Source organism: Diplotaxodon limnothrissa, linkage group LG22, assembly GCF_057381915.1.
Source record: "Diplotaxodon limnothrissa isolate DT_005_m linkage group LG22, D_limnothrissa_male_GT1.1, whole genome shotgun sequence".
NCBI lineage: Eukaryota > Metazoa > Chordata > Actinopteri > Cichliformes > Cichlidae > Diplotaxodon > Diplotaxodon limnothrissa.
In genome coordinates, this window is record NC_140616.1 from 18,006,267 (window position 1) to 18,024,925 (window position 18,659).

Here is an 18,659-nt window from a genome sequence, read left to right on the forward strand (position 1 = left end):
ATTATATCTCTTGGCTCCCCCGGATAAGCTGGAGGAGGTGGCTGGGGAGAGGGAGGTCTGGGCTTCTCTCCTTAGGCTGTTGCCCCAGCGACCCGGCCCCGGATAAAGCGGATGAAGATGGATGGATGGAATTATCTTGCATAAATAGGCTGTTGATTTTCTTTACTCATTTCAGGTATTAAAAGCAAAATAGCTGCATGTTTAATCATCTGGGAATTTACCCAGATTTATTTATTTATTTAGACAGAGATCTTGACCCACCCAATGTTCAACACAAAGTTACGCCGATGGTGCTTAGCTTCCAAGATAATACGAGATCGGCCGTGCTTAGGGTGGTGTGGCATTGGTTGCCTCACAGCAAAAAGGTCCTGGGCATGAATCCACCAGATGGCTGAGGTGTGTGTGGAGTTTGCATGTTCTCTCCGTGTCTGTGTGGGTTCTCTCCAGGTACTCCGGCTTTCTCAAGTGTGCATATTAGGTTAAGTGGCGACTATAACTGGCTGTAGGTGTGATAGTTGTCTCTCAACAGATTGAAGACATGTTCAGAGTGTACCCCACCTCTCACCCCGTAATAGCAGTGATAGGCTCCAGAAGGGAGACAAAATGGATGGACGTTTTTTTTAATATATAAAATTAAGTAAAGTGCTTTTAACTTATATTAAATGTGAAGCATTTTTCAAGTAAAGACAATTCTGCTGTGTACAGCTTCATTTGCTTTGTCACGATCAGATGTTATGCTGCCGTGTTTAAGATCTTTCCTCGCTACCTTTAATGCATTTTACTGTAACTGCTAAAACCACAGCATCCCCTTAAATCGGGGATTCCTCATTTCACAAAAATACACCAAATGGGCAGTTAGGGAGAAGTTTGTCTTCTGCAAATGCTACATTGGCTGCTTTAAAGGAAAAAGTGGTTTCTTTGGAGAACGTGTTCCTGTCTGAATCCTTGTAAATGAGTCAGTGTGCTGTTTTTCTCCATGGCAAAACACCAGTGCTGACTCAGCAGACTTCCAGAGTTCTCATTTCTATAAGAGTCCACTGTAACAAAGTCGTTTGTGCAGGCACTACCAACAGTTTGTACCCCTCAAATCCCACACGGATCCAGGGTCATTTCTGCCAACCATCATCTGGAGATGAGGTTGGATTTGGATTTTTCTGAAACTTGAAAACATGAATTATTATTGTGATGTGTTTCCTCCTGATATAAAGTAAATGCATTCAGTTTCAGTCTTTTATCAGTTTAACTTTTCTTTTGTCTGTTTTTGTTTGCCTTTTCACTCTCTCTGGGCTCTCCACCTGTACTCGAATGCACCGGTAGTGATAACATTAAACAAAGTGCTGTGCAGGTAGAAATGTGTGTGTGTGTGTTGGTGCGCACTTTGGCTGTCCTTTGTCCTAAATCATCTATCATCTATCATAAAGAACACACCTTCTTTGATAGGCCCCTGATAGCGCGCACACACACACACACGCACACGCACACACACACACACCTACACACAGAGTTATGGCTTATGTTCAGTCCTGTTCCCGAGGGTGTGTCTCCTGTTTGAGTGTCTGCCTGTTCATCCATGTCCTAATCTGTAAAGTACTCATGTACTCACATACACTGCAGTGGCCATATTCCTGAGCTCGCGCTTTAAGCACAATGCACTTAAGAAGTGCATACAGCATACAGCTGTGTGAGTGCAGACAAGGGAAACCATACTATATGCATGTTTGTGAAATCAAAGTGAGGGCCATGAGAGAAAGTATGATCGGCTTCTGATAACAAACACTAGCAGGTACAAAGACGCTGAAACACAGGGCGCGGCAGCTGCCAGGAATGTGCTCAAGGCATCTCACCACACCCAACCTCTCTCTCGCTTTCTCGCTCCCTCTCTCTTTTTTACACACTCTCTCTTCCTTGCTCAACCCCTCTCTTCCCCCCTGATCTCCTCCCTCTCTTGAGTCACCCAGCCGGCTTGGAACAGGTATGCAGGTCCAGACAGGAGCTAAATCCAAGCTTGCACCTTAGCAGGGCTGGCTTAGTAGGCTGTGTCAGGTATATTTGAATTCAAAAAACCTTTATTGACAAGGCTTCTTCAAAATTGACAGTAGAATTAGATGAAGATGAAGAAATCCTGTGACCTTTTTTTTTTTATAGATAGATAGATAGATAGATAGATAGATAGATAGATAGATAGATAGATAGATAGATAGATAGATAGATAGATAGATAGATAGATAGATAGATAGATAGATAGATAGATAGATAGAGCAAAAGTTTTGAGACACTCCTCATTTCTTTATGCTTTGCCAGGAAAATGAAAAATAGGTGCAGCGACTTATTGAAGGATCTTGAAAGTCAATATTTGCCAGATAAACTTTTTTTCCGTTAATTAGTTTTTGAGAATACCTCTCCAAATAAAATGTCTAAAGAAAATGTAGAATTGATTCCTTGATTCTCCGTTAAGTGTAAACACAACACAGGTTCATCCCTTGAGTTAGGGATGCCTTTTTACGCCGATGCTGATTCATACGTCGGTTTTAAGAAATATAATAAGTAAAAACACAAACAAGACTCTCTGAAAATGGCCAGTTACAAGGACTGGACTGAAAATAAGAGAAAAGGCAGCCAATGTCCAAGGAAAAACTTTGAAAAACCTTCACAAAGCACAGAGAACCATTGCTCACGACTGGCTGGCCCTCCTGGGAGCAAAAGGTAAAGAAATGTCAGAGTTTTGTTTATATTATAGGAGGCGTTTCTCATTTTTGTCCATCCCATTTATGTTCATGGTGCTGTGCTTGCGTGTATAATACGAAGCAATTCAAAAGCACCACAAGCCCCAAAACCACCGCAAAGTTCACGTCATGTGATCAGTCAAACAAACATGAAGGCTGTACTGTTGTGTTGCTAGGAGACCCTAATAAACCATGGCATTTTTCTCTTTGTGACCGTTTCATAGTCACATTTTTTCCTTTAGTCTCAGAGTGCAGAACAGAGTGATATGAGTCAAAATCAGGAGTATCTGTATCTGACTTCATGTCTTATCACCGCGTGTGTCCATGTCTGCTGCAGCTTCCAGTGCAGACTTAATCACCATTTTCTAGGAGCAACAATAAGAGGAGGTTGCTCTTTGAGTGTGCCCTTCTTTGTCTGTCTCCACACTGCTCTCTGTGAGCTTTCCCAGCATGCTTTTCTCACGATGTAATGTCACACCGGAGTATAAGGTGACTCCCTGGAGCCAGAGGCTTTGAGGTCATCTTTACACCACTGTGCCGAGAGGAAAGGTGCCCAACGCTGTACAGTACACTGTACTGTAGGTGGCTGTGTGGGGGGGAGCTGTGTTTCTGTGGAGTTTGAGTAAACGTGGAGTCTAATGCTAACAATACAACACTGCATTCACCATTACTACCCAGGGTCTGATGATAAATATTGATAAATATTGGTACATCCGAGTGTTTAATGACCTGATTATATTTTTTATGTTGTTCCAAAAGATGACACCTGCATAATCCCTGCTAATTGGATCTAAAATTAATTTAATGAGCTTGACAAACTGGCGTGTGACTGTGTGCGTTTCTGCTTCATCCAGAGCCTGAAGCCTGACGCCTGACGCCTTCCAAGGAGACTCTGTTCATTTTTAGTACTGGGCGGGCCCTTGTTATGAACTATAAACAGCTCAGGTAGAAGGAAAGTCCCCAATGAGAGTGCAGCGTTTTCATTTACAGTAAGTATGTGTTCCTGGTGCGATGCAGAGAAATGACAGACCAGCGCCACTACATACTTTGGGCAGGTGTTGTCGTTTTAACGCTATTATTACCACCTGTCACACGTGATGGTAATGATTATTTATGAAACAATGTGCATAACTTCACAGACAGACGGACACAAAGTCTGAGCAAACAAGGGGCTGATTTATCAAAGCTGGATGCCTTTCGACTGAAAGCCTGCTGTGACCTGCTGCTGCTCAGTCAATCAAAAAGGAAAGGAAAACAAGAACACCCGAGGCCTTCCCTTTAACAACTATTTTTTTTGGGGGGGGGTTTAAATATAGTTTTATATCAGGTAAAATGACATATTTTAGAGGGCTTGGTCCACCTTTGGACATGAATGTCACCAGACAAGACAGATTTGTTCCAGGACCTCACGGATCACTGCTAACTCCTAAGTGAAGTTCAGACCTTTATAATGTGGTTTTGGATGAACCTTATTAGACATGAAACGTGCTTCAGATTCACAGTTGTGGTCAGAAGTTTAGAGACACTCACCTTGAACTTGAATGCCATGGTAATTTTAGGGCTTTTAATAATTTCTTTGAGCTGTTCTTTTTCCAAAGTGGAAAGATTGTACCACGAACAATATTAATAACTTTAAAAGACAAGAATTGGGTGCACAAGTTTGAATTTATTTTTGGATTTTCTCTAATCCATACAGAGTCAGAAGTATCCATACATACAGCCCCACTAATATTTTGTCATTTCTCTGCACCTTTGAAAGTTGCACTTCAACAACAAGCTTCTGGTTCTATTCTGGCTTGATATTTGACTTCTCTTCTTTGCAGGAGGGTTCATTTAGATTGGTTGGTTTACTGGCACGTACATGCTGTTCAGCCTAGTCCACAAATTTTCAGGAGGGTTGAGGTTGGTGTTTTGAAAAGCCAAAAGCTTAAGGTTAATCTGCTTTATCCAATCCAAAACCAGTTTTGTTGGTACACCCAACACCTACCTTAGATTTGAAAAGAAGCTGAAGAAGTGCATCCACTTTGTGCACTGTACCTGTACCACTAGCAATAAAACAGCCCTGCAGCATGATGCTACCACCACCATGCTTGACAGGCACGTGGCCTCTCCTTCATGGTCAATCTTGGCACAATAGCTTTTTTTCCAAACCAATTTCCTGTCACTGAGGGTGACAGATTGGGTCTTCCCAGAGACCTTGGCAAAGTAGCGACATATCTGAATAAACTTGTACTTGCAAATGTATGAACTGATGATCTTGGAGTCAGTACTTGTTTGGAAATGGATCTTGAACTTTCCTGTTCTTCTGAGTATCAGTCAATCCAGTGAGTGCAGTTACGCAAATCCTTTTTATGATTGCAAAGAGAAACTGCCAGTTGTAGTCAGTCATGTGATGTTTACAGCTCTTGGCTATTTTAAATTAAAGTACACTATAGAGCCTTCAGCACCACTTACTAAAAGACCAAAGTGAGTGTATATATAATTTTGATCCTGTGGGGATTAGAGAAAATCCAAAATAAATTAATACTTGTGCACTCAATTATTATTAAAGATATGTGATATACAGTCATTCGACCCTGGAAAAAGAACAGTTCAAAGAATTTATCAAAAGCTCAAGATCACATTAAGATTTAAGTCACTAATGAGTGGATACAAACTTCTGACCACGACTGCAAATCTCAAGAGGTTCTGTTTGTACTAATAACTCTGACTTGAACTCTGCCAAAGTGTCATATGTGGGCTGCAGGATGAAACTGCAGACCAGCAGGTGACTAAGAATGTTAAAGGTGTAAACATGCAGCGATGTAATGATGGCTATCTGCCACAAAACAGGCTGACGAGACAGTTCGACCTATGACTGAATTTAGAGAAATGTACCCTGATCACTGAAGACAGAAAATATCTGTGGATGTTTTTAGCAGGTGACTTTTGTGGGGGTCATTTAGAGTCATCAGTACGACCTTATGTGGTTCCTCTCCCCAGCTTTCCAGCCATACTAAATATGTTATATGTAACCACACTTACGTATCGTAATGGAAAGCTGATCCTGCTTAGAAGAAACCATCTTATGACATGAGTCCAGAGTCCTTAAAGCCTTGTTTCCACTGAGCTCCAGAGGATCATCAGCAGTGGAGCATGGTGTTAGCTATCTGTGTTATACTGCCCTCTACTGGGCGGAACTTGAAAGTGTCCTTAGCGGAAGTTTAAAATAGTTTGCAAATCTCTTCAAAATGTAACAAAAACCTCGAATAATAAACGCAATCCACTGACGAAGGCGACTAAACGTGTTTTTCCTTAGACTTGATAGCAATAAGATTAAAAAATACAAAAGGAGCTCTTGAAGAGGGTAAAATAATTGATCAATTGTGGAAAATGATAAATAAATAAACTGTTGTTAACTCCCATCTTGTAATTCTGAGGTTTATTGTTACACTTTCACTGATATTGCTATAAATGAAATCATGTTTTTAACCGAGTCTCACATTATTGTGCTGCCCTTTTTTTAATGTTTTGACGACTCTGTGCATGATTCAGTGCTGTAGATTATTCATAAAATCCACTTCTAAAATAGGGCACGCATATTCAAACGTCAGGAAAACTGGGATCAAACTGTGGCGCAAACACTTTGTTTATGTTGTTGATGTTTCGCGAGCTCTGCGTCATATTTTCGCACAGACTGAAGGGAAAATGAAACTGATGTTAAGTTTCGATTCCACGCCAAAGCTGATATTAGAGCATATATACAGAAGCTGCCTGCAGGTCAACATTCACGAATCAAACGCTGATTATTTCACGTCGACGTTTCACCTCAGCGGACAGAGTTAATCCACAGCCGAGCAGCATGGGCAGATCCACAGGTAAGACATCATTTATTTCATTGAGTATTTTATTAATATGAGGTGGAAAAAAAATATTTTTTTTAATTTCTTGCAGTGTTTGTTTTGATCACCATGGCTGCTGCGTCAGCATTTAAGTAGCAGCGTTAAACTTCTTAATTTAAAACCGAGGAGGGGAAAACAGCTTTTTGATGAGCTTGATGATTTTTTTTACATTTATTTTTCACTGTCTGCTCTTTTTTCTTAATTTTTGCTTTTTTCTATCCAAATGACAGTGATGTTGTGTAGTTTAGTTTGTTTTTGTGTTCTTAGTTTTTCTTTTTTTTACTCCTTTGTGCAGAATGGATTCCTGCTTTATGGTTAGACGTCTTTAATGACCTGCTATATGAGGACAATCAGCTTGATTATGAAGACCAGTGGACTCTCAACTTTAGCTACAGCCAGACAGACACAGTCACCAAGGACGAGAGGAAAAGAGGCTGGAAGGTTTATGCCCACTGTGCCCGTGGAAAGTACGTTCCCTGAATACTCTCAACATTTCTTGCGTTAATTTCCTTCAAATAGAGCCTGTGTGAGGTAACAGTCACTGAAAATATTAATACATATGCTGCAAAGGAGACATAGATACAAATATTTCCTTGCTATGGTTACGCAGTCTCCACCCATTCCTGTCCACATGAGCAAACAGCTGATCTGATGACATGTCTGTGTGACAGCTGTCTCACAAAGCAGTCTACTCAAATGGAGAGAAACTTGTTCTGCCACCTGGTTAAATAAGTTACCTGAGCGAGTTTCTTCTTCTAACCTAAAATCAGAAAGGAAGTTGGACCCACGAGGTGCCAGACTGCCCACTAAAGCCTTGTGTGTCTCCTAGTCTGTTTTCCACTCAAAGGAAGCACAACGTTCATTTAATTAATGAGGAACAAGGGAGGAAAGAAGCAGTTCATTTTCTAGAAACAGAACTGAGGATTGCACAAAAAGTCTTATCATTTCTTATTCCTCGTGGTTTATCTCTACGTGGCAGTCACACCTCAATAAGCAAATGATAAGCGTGAGAAAGAAGGGGAAAAAGGACTGATTTGGCCTGTGGTGATTTGTCATCATCCTTCCATCCAACCTCAACCATACTGGCCCCATCCACCCTCCCCTATAAAGTCATCTGGCTAGAAAGTTATACGGTTTAGAAGAGCAATGTGATAAAGCAGCTGCGATATGGGAAAAGTGAACGCCTGCACTGAGATAGCAAGGTTAGTGATAACTACTAGGCTGAAAATAACTCTGTGCTCTGTATCTAATCACTTCTCCACAGATTTCAGTGTGCGTCATGCAGAAAGATCTGGCCCTCAGCACGAGTGGTGGTGTTGTTCCGGTACCGGCTTCAGAGGGGCCGCGGGACAGTGATCATGCGGCCCTTCGGTCAGGCCTGTCGTCGGTGCCAAGATGGTTTTGAGCTTGGTGGATTTTCCGAGAATGAGGTGGAACATGCTCTGCTGAGGGTGTTTGGCAAAATCAGGAAGAACTGCTACGGCGAGGATGATGATGACGACGATGTGTCATCCACAGAGTCCACCGTAGTGCGGACCAGACCCCACGAGGACACCCTGTGTGAGGCATGCTGTATGGGCATTTGCTGTCAGGATGACAGCTAGAAGTGTGTGCATGCGTGTTTGTGTGTGTGTGTGTGTGTGTGCGCGTGTGTGTGTCTATCAAAGTGTGAGTGCCATGACAGCCTCCTTTTCCAGTTTGCACATGAAATTTTCTTCAGCAATTTGAAGTTTAAAGGCTCTTTACTGTTATGAAGGTTCTTGGTCGGGTAAAAAAACAACAACAAAAAAACAGGACCAATCACCAGATATGATAAATTTTCTATATTTTTTATTGTATTGTATTTGTACTAATTAAGTAATAAAATTTTGTGAAATTGTGATCAAGTTGGGTTTCTCCGATCTATTTTTTTTATTTTTCTTGAATTGATCTTTTACTGTAATAGACATGAGAATAAATGGGATTTATGGGATGGGATTTTATAGAAGCTGAAATTAATTTAGATCATCCTTCAAAAGAACTGCCCAAAAAAAGTTCCTGCAGATGTTTCAGGATGTCTGACGAGAGGAAAGATTTGGTTCAGGAAGGATTTATTTGCACGTAACACAAATTTAGAGTAACCTGAGTCAAATATGGAAAAATCCAGCACTGTCATTATGTTGAGCTGAGCTACAAAACTGCTGGCCTTGATTTTTTTTTTTTTTTTATGGGAACGTGATAATAAACTTAAACTACACATAAAAATATAAAACACCACAGGAAGCTCGAGTCCACAGGAATGTTAAAGCCTGAACTACTAAACTGACATACGTGTGCACGAATACTGGTTCAATGACTTCAGGCTTCCTATTCTGAGCACCTCCCATTGTTTTCATTTATTTTCATTTTCTATTGTTGTTACCGTGTAAAGTCAAAAAGGGAGAGCAGCGAAAAATATTTAACAGCGAAAGTTTAGAGCATATTTTCACTTTCAAAGAATAATTTACAAACATTTCAATTATTTTCATTCATTATTTTTTGCACAAATATTGTGTAACCACAGAACACAGAGGCACAAGTATAAAATGCATCCAAAGCATCATTAATACAGACATAACACTAAATATATATTATTTCCCCTTAATTTACTAGAAATTAATAGACAACAGTAAAAATCACCTGTGAAGCTCTAAAACTGGGTAAAAACAATTAGAAAAGTTTGATAAGCTTTCTTCTTCATCCAAACATTCAGGAATGAGCCAAAGATTATAGTTATCACAGAGCTTATCAGGACAGACATGCAGCAGTTTTGCTGAAGGTGACTGTGCTCCGGGGTGTTTTTACAAAATACACAGGAGAAAATTCCCCACGGGTGTGAAGTGCTTTCAGATAAGAATGCCACAGCGCAGAGGAAAGTCACAGGAGAATCAAGAACACATGAGAAAACTCAACTTCATATTTAGTTGTTTATGTCAGGTAATAAGTAACACTTCAGGACACTCTCCTGACTCCTGCAGGAGCTCCTTTATTTCCCATATCTGCATCTTTTGACCTGGCACAGGTTTTGCACTGGATGCACTTCCTGATATGAGCAGCAGTGATAGTGCACCATCATTTGATTCAGTTTATCCTATCTGTCCAGAAGTTGATTCTGTTCATCTGGACGTAGCGTTTTCAGTGGGAGAAACGCTTCGTCACTCATCCAAGTGACTTATTCAGTCTCAGCTGACTGCAGGTTTCCCCAACCTTATAAACAGTACATTTGCACAATGACTGAAACCAGCCCACTGAAGGAACAAAGGGCTGTGAGGTCAGTTCCTTCATCATAATTATGCAAATTCTCATAACCGTTGATTAACAACCACTGATCAACCTGCAGTCAGCTGAGACTTCCGCCGGGTTGCAGGGGCAGCAGCCCGAGCAGAGAAGCCCAGAATAGGAACATGAAATATCCTGAGTTTCAGTATCTGTTAGTTTATTGAAATAAAAGAATACGTAAATAAATGAGTGTGTGTTAGCCCTGCGACAGACTGGCGACCTGTCCAGGATGTACCCCGCCTCTCGCCCTATGACAGCTGGGATTGGCTCCAGCACCCCCCGCGACCCTGAAAAGGATAAGCGGTAGCGAATGGATGGATGGATGGACGTAAATAAATGAGTAATATTAATAATAAAAACTTGCCTGGTGAGGCATTTATTGAGACTATGGTTGTCTACAGGACTAAGAGTGGCTGCTTGTTTTTATTGTTGTACCTGTACAGATGTTCTTGCCTCTGACATATGTCCTCCGTGCATGAACGATAAAAACTAAAACTGAAACATTTGCAAACAATAAAAACTAAACTGAAAAGAGCAAACACTCTGGAAATGAACTGAAACTACACTGAATCGAGAGGAAAAAGTCCAAGTAAATGATGCAATAGTGGAGACTGCATGGAAAAGGAAAGCAATGTTAAGTTTCGCTTTCCAAACACACACCTGAGAAGGTGGAACTGCCCTCCTCGGGCAGTTTTACAAAAACTGCTACCACCAGGAGGGTGACAGTGGGAGGTCATCATCAGAGCCTGAAACGAGGACCAAACCCCACGAGAAGAACCAGGCATGCCGCATGGGCATTTGCTGTGTGGATGATGAGAATGATGACTAATGTGTGTGTTTGTGTGTGTGTGTGTGTGTGTGGGGGGGGGGGGTTCTTTTGGGATTTTTTAATGCATTTTGCACACAAACCTTTCCTTCATATTTTAACGTTACCAGTCTTTTTGCTTCCCGTGAGCTAGCCAGGGAGCACAGCCGTTTATTGACATCTGCAGAAGAACACTGCCGCTAGCTAACTGCTCAGCGCGGCAACAACACAGCAACAACAACAACACACAGGGCGCCCTCTGACCCCGGTAGGGCACACCGTCGCAGCGAGAGGGCGTCACCCGTCACTATGGCAACACAAACAAAACATAACTGTACAAACAGAACCCCGAACAGCCCTGACCCGCTACAATATATATCCTGCTGCTTTTACACACGCACTCACATGCGTAATAGAAGGGGGGGGGGTTCTTTTGGGATTTTTTAATGTATTTTGCACACAAGCCTTTCCTTCATATTTTAAAGTTACCAGTCTTTTTATGATACACATTAATTGTACCGTATGTGATTCTATTACTTTTGTGGTTTTCTTTGTATTTGATTTGTGGCTACTAATAAAGTCTTAAGTCTGATCAAGTCTTCTTTTATGGCTTTTATTACTTTCTGGATTTGTTTTGTGAGACAGAAATTACTGCACTTTTACATGAATAATCTCAGTTTATCTGTTTATCGCACTCATCTACATTTTAGATGAAGTTCAAATGTGGTTAACGTTGAAACTACACATGATTTATAAGTGATTAGTACACATGATTAGACATGAAAAGCAAATGAGGTTGTGTAGTTCTTGACTGTTCTTGACTAAAGCACGAAGGTGACCGACTGACTTTTGCCCGTGATGTTAGGCGGCGATCATACACTGATACCCTCTTAGCCAATTCAGTTTTCACCCACAGCCACCAAAAATCTACAAAATAATTAAATGTGCCAGTTAAATAAGAGCACACTGTGTTGTAACCGGCTTGTTTAGGTCGGACATGGCTGCATGGAAAATGAAAGCGATGTTAAGTTTCGTTTTCCAAACGCACAGCTGCTCTCAGGATATAAACAGAGACGCTCCAGCAGCAGAGCCACATTCACCACTCGAACAACATCAGCGACTCATCGCATCAGCTGGAAGCTCTTCAGTTAACAGACAATCGATCAACATGGACACAGGTAACATGGTTTAGCTTAGAATTTGCACCTGTGCTGGTTGTTTGGATCTTTGGTGTACTGTAAAACAGACCGCTTTGCTTTGTGACAGCATCAGCTTAACTTATCGTCTTCTCTTGTCCAGAATGGACCGCTTCTGTATGGTTGGACACATTTAACGAACTGCTGAATGAGGACAATGAGCTGGACTATGGAGACCGGTGGACTCTCAACTTCAACTACAATCAGACAGACAGAGTCACCGAGGAGGAGAGGAGGAGAGGCTGGAAGGTCTCCACATATTGCGCCCGTGGAAAGTATGTGCCGCACGTCCTGCATTTATAAACTTTCAAATATGCAGGTCATATGAATACATGAGTGTTTGTTCGCTTTATGTGGCGCTCACAGTATTATTTCAACCAGAGTCGTAGCTATTCAAGTGGAAAGAGCAAGATATAGATGCAAGCGCGTAAAATATATTTGGACCTAACACAGTCTAATCGTTTCTCCACAGTTTTGAGTGTGCATCCTGCACAAGAACCTGGGCTTCAGCGCGGGTAGTGTTGGTGTTCCGGTACCGGCTGCTGAGGGGCCAGGGGACGGTGATCATGCGTCCTTTTGGTCAGGCCTGTCTTCGCTGCAGAGGCAACAAATTCAATCTCCCTGGTTTCGCGGAAAAAGAGGTGGAACAAGCCCTCCTCAGGCAGTTTTACAAAATTCGGAAAAACTGCTACCGCGAGGAAGATGATGATGAAGATAGTGGGAGATCATCATCAGAGTCTGAAGCGAGGACCAAACCCCACGAGAAGAACCTGTGCCAGGCATGCCGCATGGGCATTTGCTGTGTGGATGATGAAGATGATGATTAATGTGTGTGTGTGTGTGTGTGTGTGTGTGTGTGTGTGTGTGTGTGTGTGTGTGTGCGCGCGCGCGCGCGCGCGTAAGATGATGATTAATGTGTGTTTGTGTGTGTGTGTGTGTGTGTGTGGGGCGGGGGGGGTGTTCTTTTGGGATTTTTTAATGCATTTTGCACACAAACCTTTCCTTCATATTTTAAAGTTACCAGTCTTTATATGATACACATTAATTGTACTGTATGTGATTCTATTACTTTTGTGTGATTTTCATTGTATTTGTGGCTAATAATAAAGTCTTAAGTCTGATTAAGTCTTCTTTTATGGATTTTATTACTTTCTGGATTTGTTTTGTGAGGCAGAAATTACTGCACTTTTACATGACGCACTCATCTACACTGTAGATGAAGTTCAAATGTGGTTAGTACACATGATTAGACATGAAAAGCACACACCCACCAAAATTAATCTTTAAAATAATGAAATGTGCCTTGTAGCCAGTTTAATAACAGCATGCTCTGTTGTAACCGGCTTGTTTAGGTCGGACATGGCTGCATGGAAAATGAAAGCGATGTTAAGTTTCGTTTTCCAAACGCACAGCTGCTCTCAGGATGTAAATAGAGACGCTTCGTGCAGCAGAGCAACATTCGCGACTTGATAAGCATCAGTGACTTATCGCATCAGCCAGAAGTTCTTCGGTTTACAGAACAAAACATCGAGAAACATGGCCACATCGACAGGTAACTTTTTAAATGTATTTTTTTTTATTTTGCGGCAGTGAAACATTTCTTTTGATTAGGTGTGCATCACTTGCACATCACAGCACACCATTTCTTCTGCTTTTACACAACATTAAATAACACTGATCTCTGTAAAAGTGTATGATTCACTGAGATCATCAGCCTAACTTATTTCCCTCTCCTGTCCAGAATGGACTCCTTCTTTGTGGTATGACACCTTCAATGAACTGCTGGATGATGACAGTGAGCTGGACTATGGAGACCGGTGGACTCTTAAGGTTAACTACAACAAGACAGATGAAATCACTTATGAGGAGAGGAAGAAAGGCTGGAAGGTCTCCACTCACCAAGCAAACGGAAAGTATGTTAACTTATAAACAATAAAAACGTAAACATATGTAAAGTAATAGTTACTGAAAATGTGAAACAACAGCAAGACAACATAAAAATATTAAAAATATATAAAAATATATAAATCCATAGCAACAGCATAGCAAAACCAGAAGAAAAAAAGGAGGCAACATGTTTCAGACTGTGGGTGTAGTTGTAGTTTTCCATCTCCACCTTCTCTCTGATCACATGAGTGTGCAGGTTCTCTGACAAATGATCGTGTGACTGGGAGGAGGTTGCACACAGAATCAAAACAATGTCATTCTGTGATTAAAAAACTGGTTCTGCTGCTAAATGTAATTTCTTTATGGTGACTCAGAGAACCACACAATACTGTTTGAGCCACAGACTCATAGGGAGGCTCAGTTACTACATGTGGAAAAAGCAAGCTATAAATGTAAGTACATAAAAATAAATGTGTACCTCACAGCATGTAATCATTTCTCCACAGATTTCAGTGTGTATCCTGCAAAAAGACCTGGGATTCAGCGCAGGTGAGGTTGGTGTTCCGGTACCGGCTGCTGGGGGGCCAAGGGACAGTGATTATGCGTCCTTTTGGTCAGGCCTGTCTTCGCTGTAGAGGTGACAAGTTCAATCTCCCTGGTTTTGACAAGAAAGAGGTGGAACAAGCCCTCCTCAGGCAGTTTTACAAAATTCGGAAAAACTGCTACCATGAGGAGGATGAGGAGAAGGCTGAAGACAATGGAAGACCATCATCAGAGTCTGAAGCGAAGACCAAACCCCACAAAAACCACCTGTGCCAGGCATGCCGTGTGGGCCATTGCTGTGTGGATGACAAGGATGATAACTAGAGTGTGTGTGTGTGTGTGTGTGTGTGTGTGTGTGTGTGTGTGTGTGTGTGTGTGTGTGTGTGTGTGTGTGTCTACTTGTGTGCTAAAAGTGCTCAGAGAAACTCTTTTCTTGTTTACTGGTTCCTGGGATACTCTATCTGTTTTGCACTTGAAGTTAACAGTTTTAAGAGTACGATCCACATTCATGGTGCAGTATATGATCATATCACTTTTGTGTGCGTTCATTGTATTTTGTGGCTATTAATAAAGTCTGATCAAGTCTTGTTTATGGTGTTTGGTGTGTTATGGATTTGTTTTGTGTGGCAGACGTGCTATAAATTGCTGTACTTCGCATTCATCTATAGATCAGATCTTTTTTCCACTCCATTTATTTTCTAGTCATACCAGATACAAGTAAAAACATGAAACCAGAAATGCTGGTATTATACTAAAACGTACATGCCATAGAAGTAACAATGGTCAGTTTTAGCTGTCAGAGAAGCTTATGAATGCTCCCAAATTCTAACAGCATAGCAAACCAAGGTACAGCCGGAGTCATACTAAACTGCAGGCTATAGAGTCAGTCTTTCAAATTCTCCCAGATAAAGTAACTGCATGCAAAGACTTTTCACCCGGAACAAGCAGCAAAAATAAATGCAGAGAGGAGGAAGGAAATCCCCCAGACATGGCCCAGACTCTCGGCACAGCGACAGAGCCCACTGTCACAGCCCTTTCATAGACTCAAGAAATAATCTCATATAGTATGAAGGTAAAAGTTACGGTGATTTAGAGATCATTAAAATGTGTTCAGAATTTGGAAAACCGCTGATGATTCATTTCATAGATCACGATCACACTGCTCTCCCTACATAAACCTTTATAAGTTTGGTATCTGCAATACTGGCCGTGTATTTAGTTGGTATGAGTTCAAGATGTGCACTATCTCACACTAGCAGCACAAGTCGCTAGACGGAACGTGAATTCTAAGTTTCGTTTTCCACACATCACGCATAAATAAACAGAGGCTGCCTGCAGAGCAGCATTCACAAGTCAAACTCTGTCTCATGTCAACGTTTCATTTCGTCTCCCAGAAGGTCTCCAAATATCAGACTTTATGTATCAGACCATCGAGATATACAGGTAACACACCAGCCTACTATTTGTTTCTTTAAACGCGTATATGGGTGATTGATTTGTAATTAATGCATTGCATATTTGTTTTGATCAAGGCGTTTAAAAGCGTTTCCTGTGTTCTTGTAATGACAAATAAAAGACTGATTTGCCTGTAGGCTATAGCATAAGCCTAACGTCCTTCCCTCTCCTCTTTGTCCAGCTTGGGCTCCTTCCTTGTGGGCACACACCTTTGAGGAGCTCTTCTGTGGGGATAATGCGCTGGACTATGGAGAGCCATGGTCGCTCACCTTCAGCTACAAACAGACAGACAAATTATCCAAGAAGGAAAATAAGAGAGGCTGGAAGGTCTTCTCCCACTGCGCTTATGGAAAGTATGTTTAATTTAATAAAATCATATTTACCTTACACTGTATGTAATAATAATAGTAGAAACTATGCTGGAAAGAAAAAGGCATCAATCATTTGTGTGACAGGGAGCAGCAGTGGACGGTATTAAAACAATGCTATTCTGTGGGGGAAACAGGTTCTGCAATTTAGTTACAGCGATAATTGAACAGTTATCTTGCTTTATTATGACTCTGACGATTCGCATGGTATGATTGACCCAGCGAATCATTACTAAAGCTTTCCGCTGACGTGGCAATCTGAAACTGAAAAACATCAGTTCAAAGCATTGATGGGACACAGACAGAGTTACTAACCTGAAAAATCACCATTGACCAGAGTCTATAGTCATAATTTCTCCCACAGTTTTCAGTGTGCATCCTGCAGGAGGATCTGGCCTTCGGTGCGTGTGGTGCTTTTGTTCCGTTATCGGCTGAGAGGCGGTAAGGGGGCGGTGACCATGCGGCCTTTTGGACAAGCCTGCCGGCGATGCCAAGACGATAATTTTCATCTCCCTGGTTTTTACAAGGAAGAGGCGAAAGAGGCTCTGCTCAGATTGTTTTCTGAAATCCGGAAGAACTGCTATGGACAGGAGGATAAGAATGAAGAAGGTGACTCAGGCGCTACGAGACGGAGGTCCAAACCCCACGAAAAAACCCTGTGTGAGGCCTGTTGTTTTGGCTTGTGCTGTCAGGATGATCAAAATGTTAAGTAGTGTGTGTGTGTGTGTGTGTGTGTGTGTGTGTGTGTGTGTGTGTGTGTGTGTGTGTGCGCGCAACAGCGAGGTGTAAAGAGAGTGGCAGTCTGGTTGTTTGCTGTTTTCTTGAGATCTTTCTTTTCTAGTTTACACACAAAAGTTTCCTTAATGAGCTGGTTTATTCATAATTATCTAAGTTATTGATAATAATAAATAATATGAAAACCTTCATTAGCAATAATAAGATTTCATCACTGTTGTGTGTTTATTTTGGACTTTGTGCAACCTGAAGGTGTGTCCTGATTATTTTCTTGGTTTGTTTGGTGTGATGTCTTGAGGTATAATCCAAAAATTGTAGTTACTGTACTTTTACTTGAATTGGTTTATCAGGAGGGAGGAGGCTGGGGGCAAACCCAGGACACGCTGGAGAGATTATATCTCTCGGCTGGCCTGGGAACGCCTTGGTGTTCCCCCGGATAAGCTGGAGGAGGTGGGCTTCTTGCTTTGGCTGCTGCTGCCACCCAGCCCCGGATAAGCGAAAGAAGATGTATGGATGTATGGATGGGTGGTTTGCGTCATCATTCCACTCATCTGATGCTTTTTTTTCTCACCACATGTATTTGTTATGTTTAGCAGACAAAGGTTTCACATGAAAAACGTGAAACATGTGATGCTGATATATTAAAACAGGAGTTTTAACGATGCCGTGATACCGTTTCACTGCTGAATGACTCAGACACTTACAAGCAGATTTCTGATTGGCCCCAAATTCTCACAACATAACAAACTAATTACAGAGGTGTGCAAACTATATGTCTGCATGTGTACCTACATTGCATGCTCAAAAACACAGAGTGGGTACATCAAACAGTACTTTGATCTAGTTTTTTTTTCTTGTTAGTTGCACTTTGTGTTACAATCTATGCATATAATTCTATATTGTATCACACTGAAGTTATGATGTTTATGGAGAGGTTTTATTAAACAAGCAAATAAATAAGTTTCGCCTTGTTCATTTCCCAAATTGCAACTGTGGTTATCACATCCCACCAAAATCTTTGGGGGAATCTTTGATATTCATTTTGTAACTAAATAGATAAATGTGCACAAGCTGTAAAGGCTGAAGGTTTGACTGTGTGATCATGTATCTCAATATCAAAACTGAAGTTGAGATTTCATTTTATGCTCTTATATTAAACTCTTTATAAGATAAGATAAGATAAGATAAGATAAGATAAGATAAGATAACCTTTATTAGTCCCACACGTGGGAAATTTGTTTTGTCACAGCAGGAAGTGGACAGTGCAAAAGTTATGACGCAAAAATTAGAATACAATAAGAATAAATACAGTACACAACTGTACAGAATAGAATAAAATAATATACTATATACAGTAGAATAAAATAGAATAAAAATATACAATAAGATAAAAATAGAATACGAATGCTATATACAACTGAGTAAAAATACAACGATGCCAGAAAAGATTATTGCACTTAGTGTTATTGCACATGTGTGGATGTGTGTGTTTGTTCAGTTAAAGTCTTTGTTGTGGAGTCTGACAGCAGTGGGGAGGAAAGACCTGCGAAATCTCTCCGTCCCACACCGTGGGTGCCGCAGTCTCCCACTGAAGGAGCTGCTCAGTGCTGTCACAGTCTGCTGCATGGGGTGGGAGACGTTGTCCAACAGGGATGACAGCTTAGCCGCCATTCTCCTGTCACTCACCACCTCCACTGGGTCCAGAGGGCATCCTAGAACAGAGCTGGCCCTTCGGATCACCCTGTTCAGTCTCTTCCTGTCCCCAGCAG

The 18,659-nt window shown here is 41.3% G+C and overlaps 4 protein-coding genes across 4 annotated transcripts; all 4 read left to right on the forward strand.

Annotated features, from left to right (window-relative positions):
• The first annotated feature begins 6,484 nt into the window (after positions 1-6,484).
• Positions 6,485-8,405, forward strand: LOC146609753 (receptor-transporting protein 3-like). The gene is made up of 3 exons (XM_085346442.1): positions 6,485-6,580; positions 6,900-7,071; positions 7,869-8,405. The coding sequence occupies exons 1-3, from the start codon at positions 6,565-6,567 to the stop codon at positions 8,206-8,208; spliced, it is 528 nt and encodes a 175-aa protein (XP_085202568.1). The 5' UTR covers positions 6,485-6,564; the 3' UTR covers positions 8,209-8,405.
• A 3,409-nt stretch (positions 8,406-11,814) lies between these two features.
• LOC146609754 (receptor-transporting protein 4-like) lies at positions 11,815-12,729 on the forward strand. The gene is made up of 3 exons (XM_085346407.1): positions 11,815-11,884; positions 12,006-12,177; positions 12,375-12,729. The coding sequence occupies exons 1-3, from the start codon at positions 11,875-11,877 to the stop codon at positions 12,727-12,729; spliced, it is 537 nt and encodes a 178-aa protein (XP_085202533.1). The 5' UTR covers positions 11,815-11,874.
• Positions 12,730-13,413: 684 nt separating this feature from the next.
• LOC146609755 (receptor-transporting protein 4-like) lies at positions 13,414-14,656 on the forward strand. The gene is made up of 3 exons (XM_085346589.1): positions 13,414-13,454; positions 13,644-13,815; positions 14,296-14,656. The coding sequence occupies exons 1-3, from the start codon at positions 13,439-13,441 to the stop codon at positions 14,654-14,656; spliced, it is 549 nt and encodes a 182-aa protein (XP_085202715.1). The 5' UTR covers positions 13,414-13,438.
• Positions 14,657-15,696: 1,040 nt separating this feature from the next.
• On the forward strand, positions 15,697-16,868 carry LOC146609756 (receptor-transporting protein 3-like). Its single transcript, XM_085346552.1, has 3 exons — positions 15,697-15,775; positions 15,969-16,140; positions 16,520-16,868. Exons 1-3 carry the CDS (start codon positions 15,700-15,702, stop codon positions 16,866-16,868), a joined length of 597 nt encoding a protein of 198 aa, XP_085202678.1. The 5' UTR covers positions 15,697-15,699.
• The last annotated feature ends 1,791 nt before the right edge of the window (positions 16,869-18,659 follow it).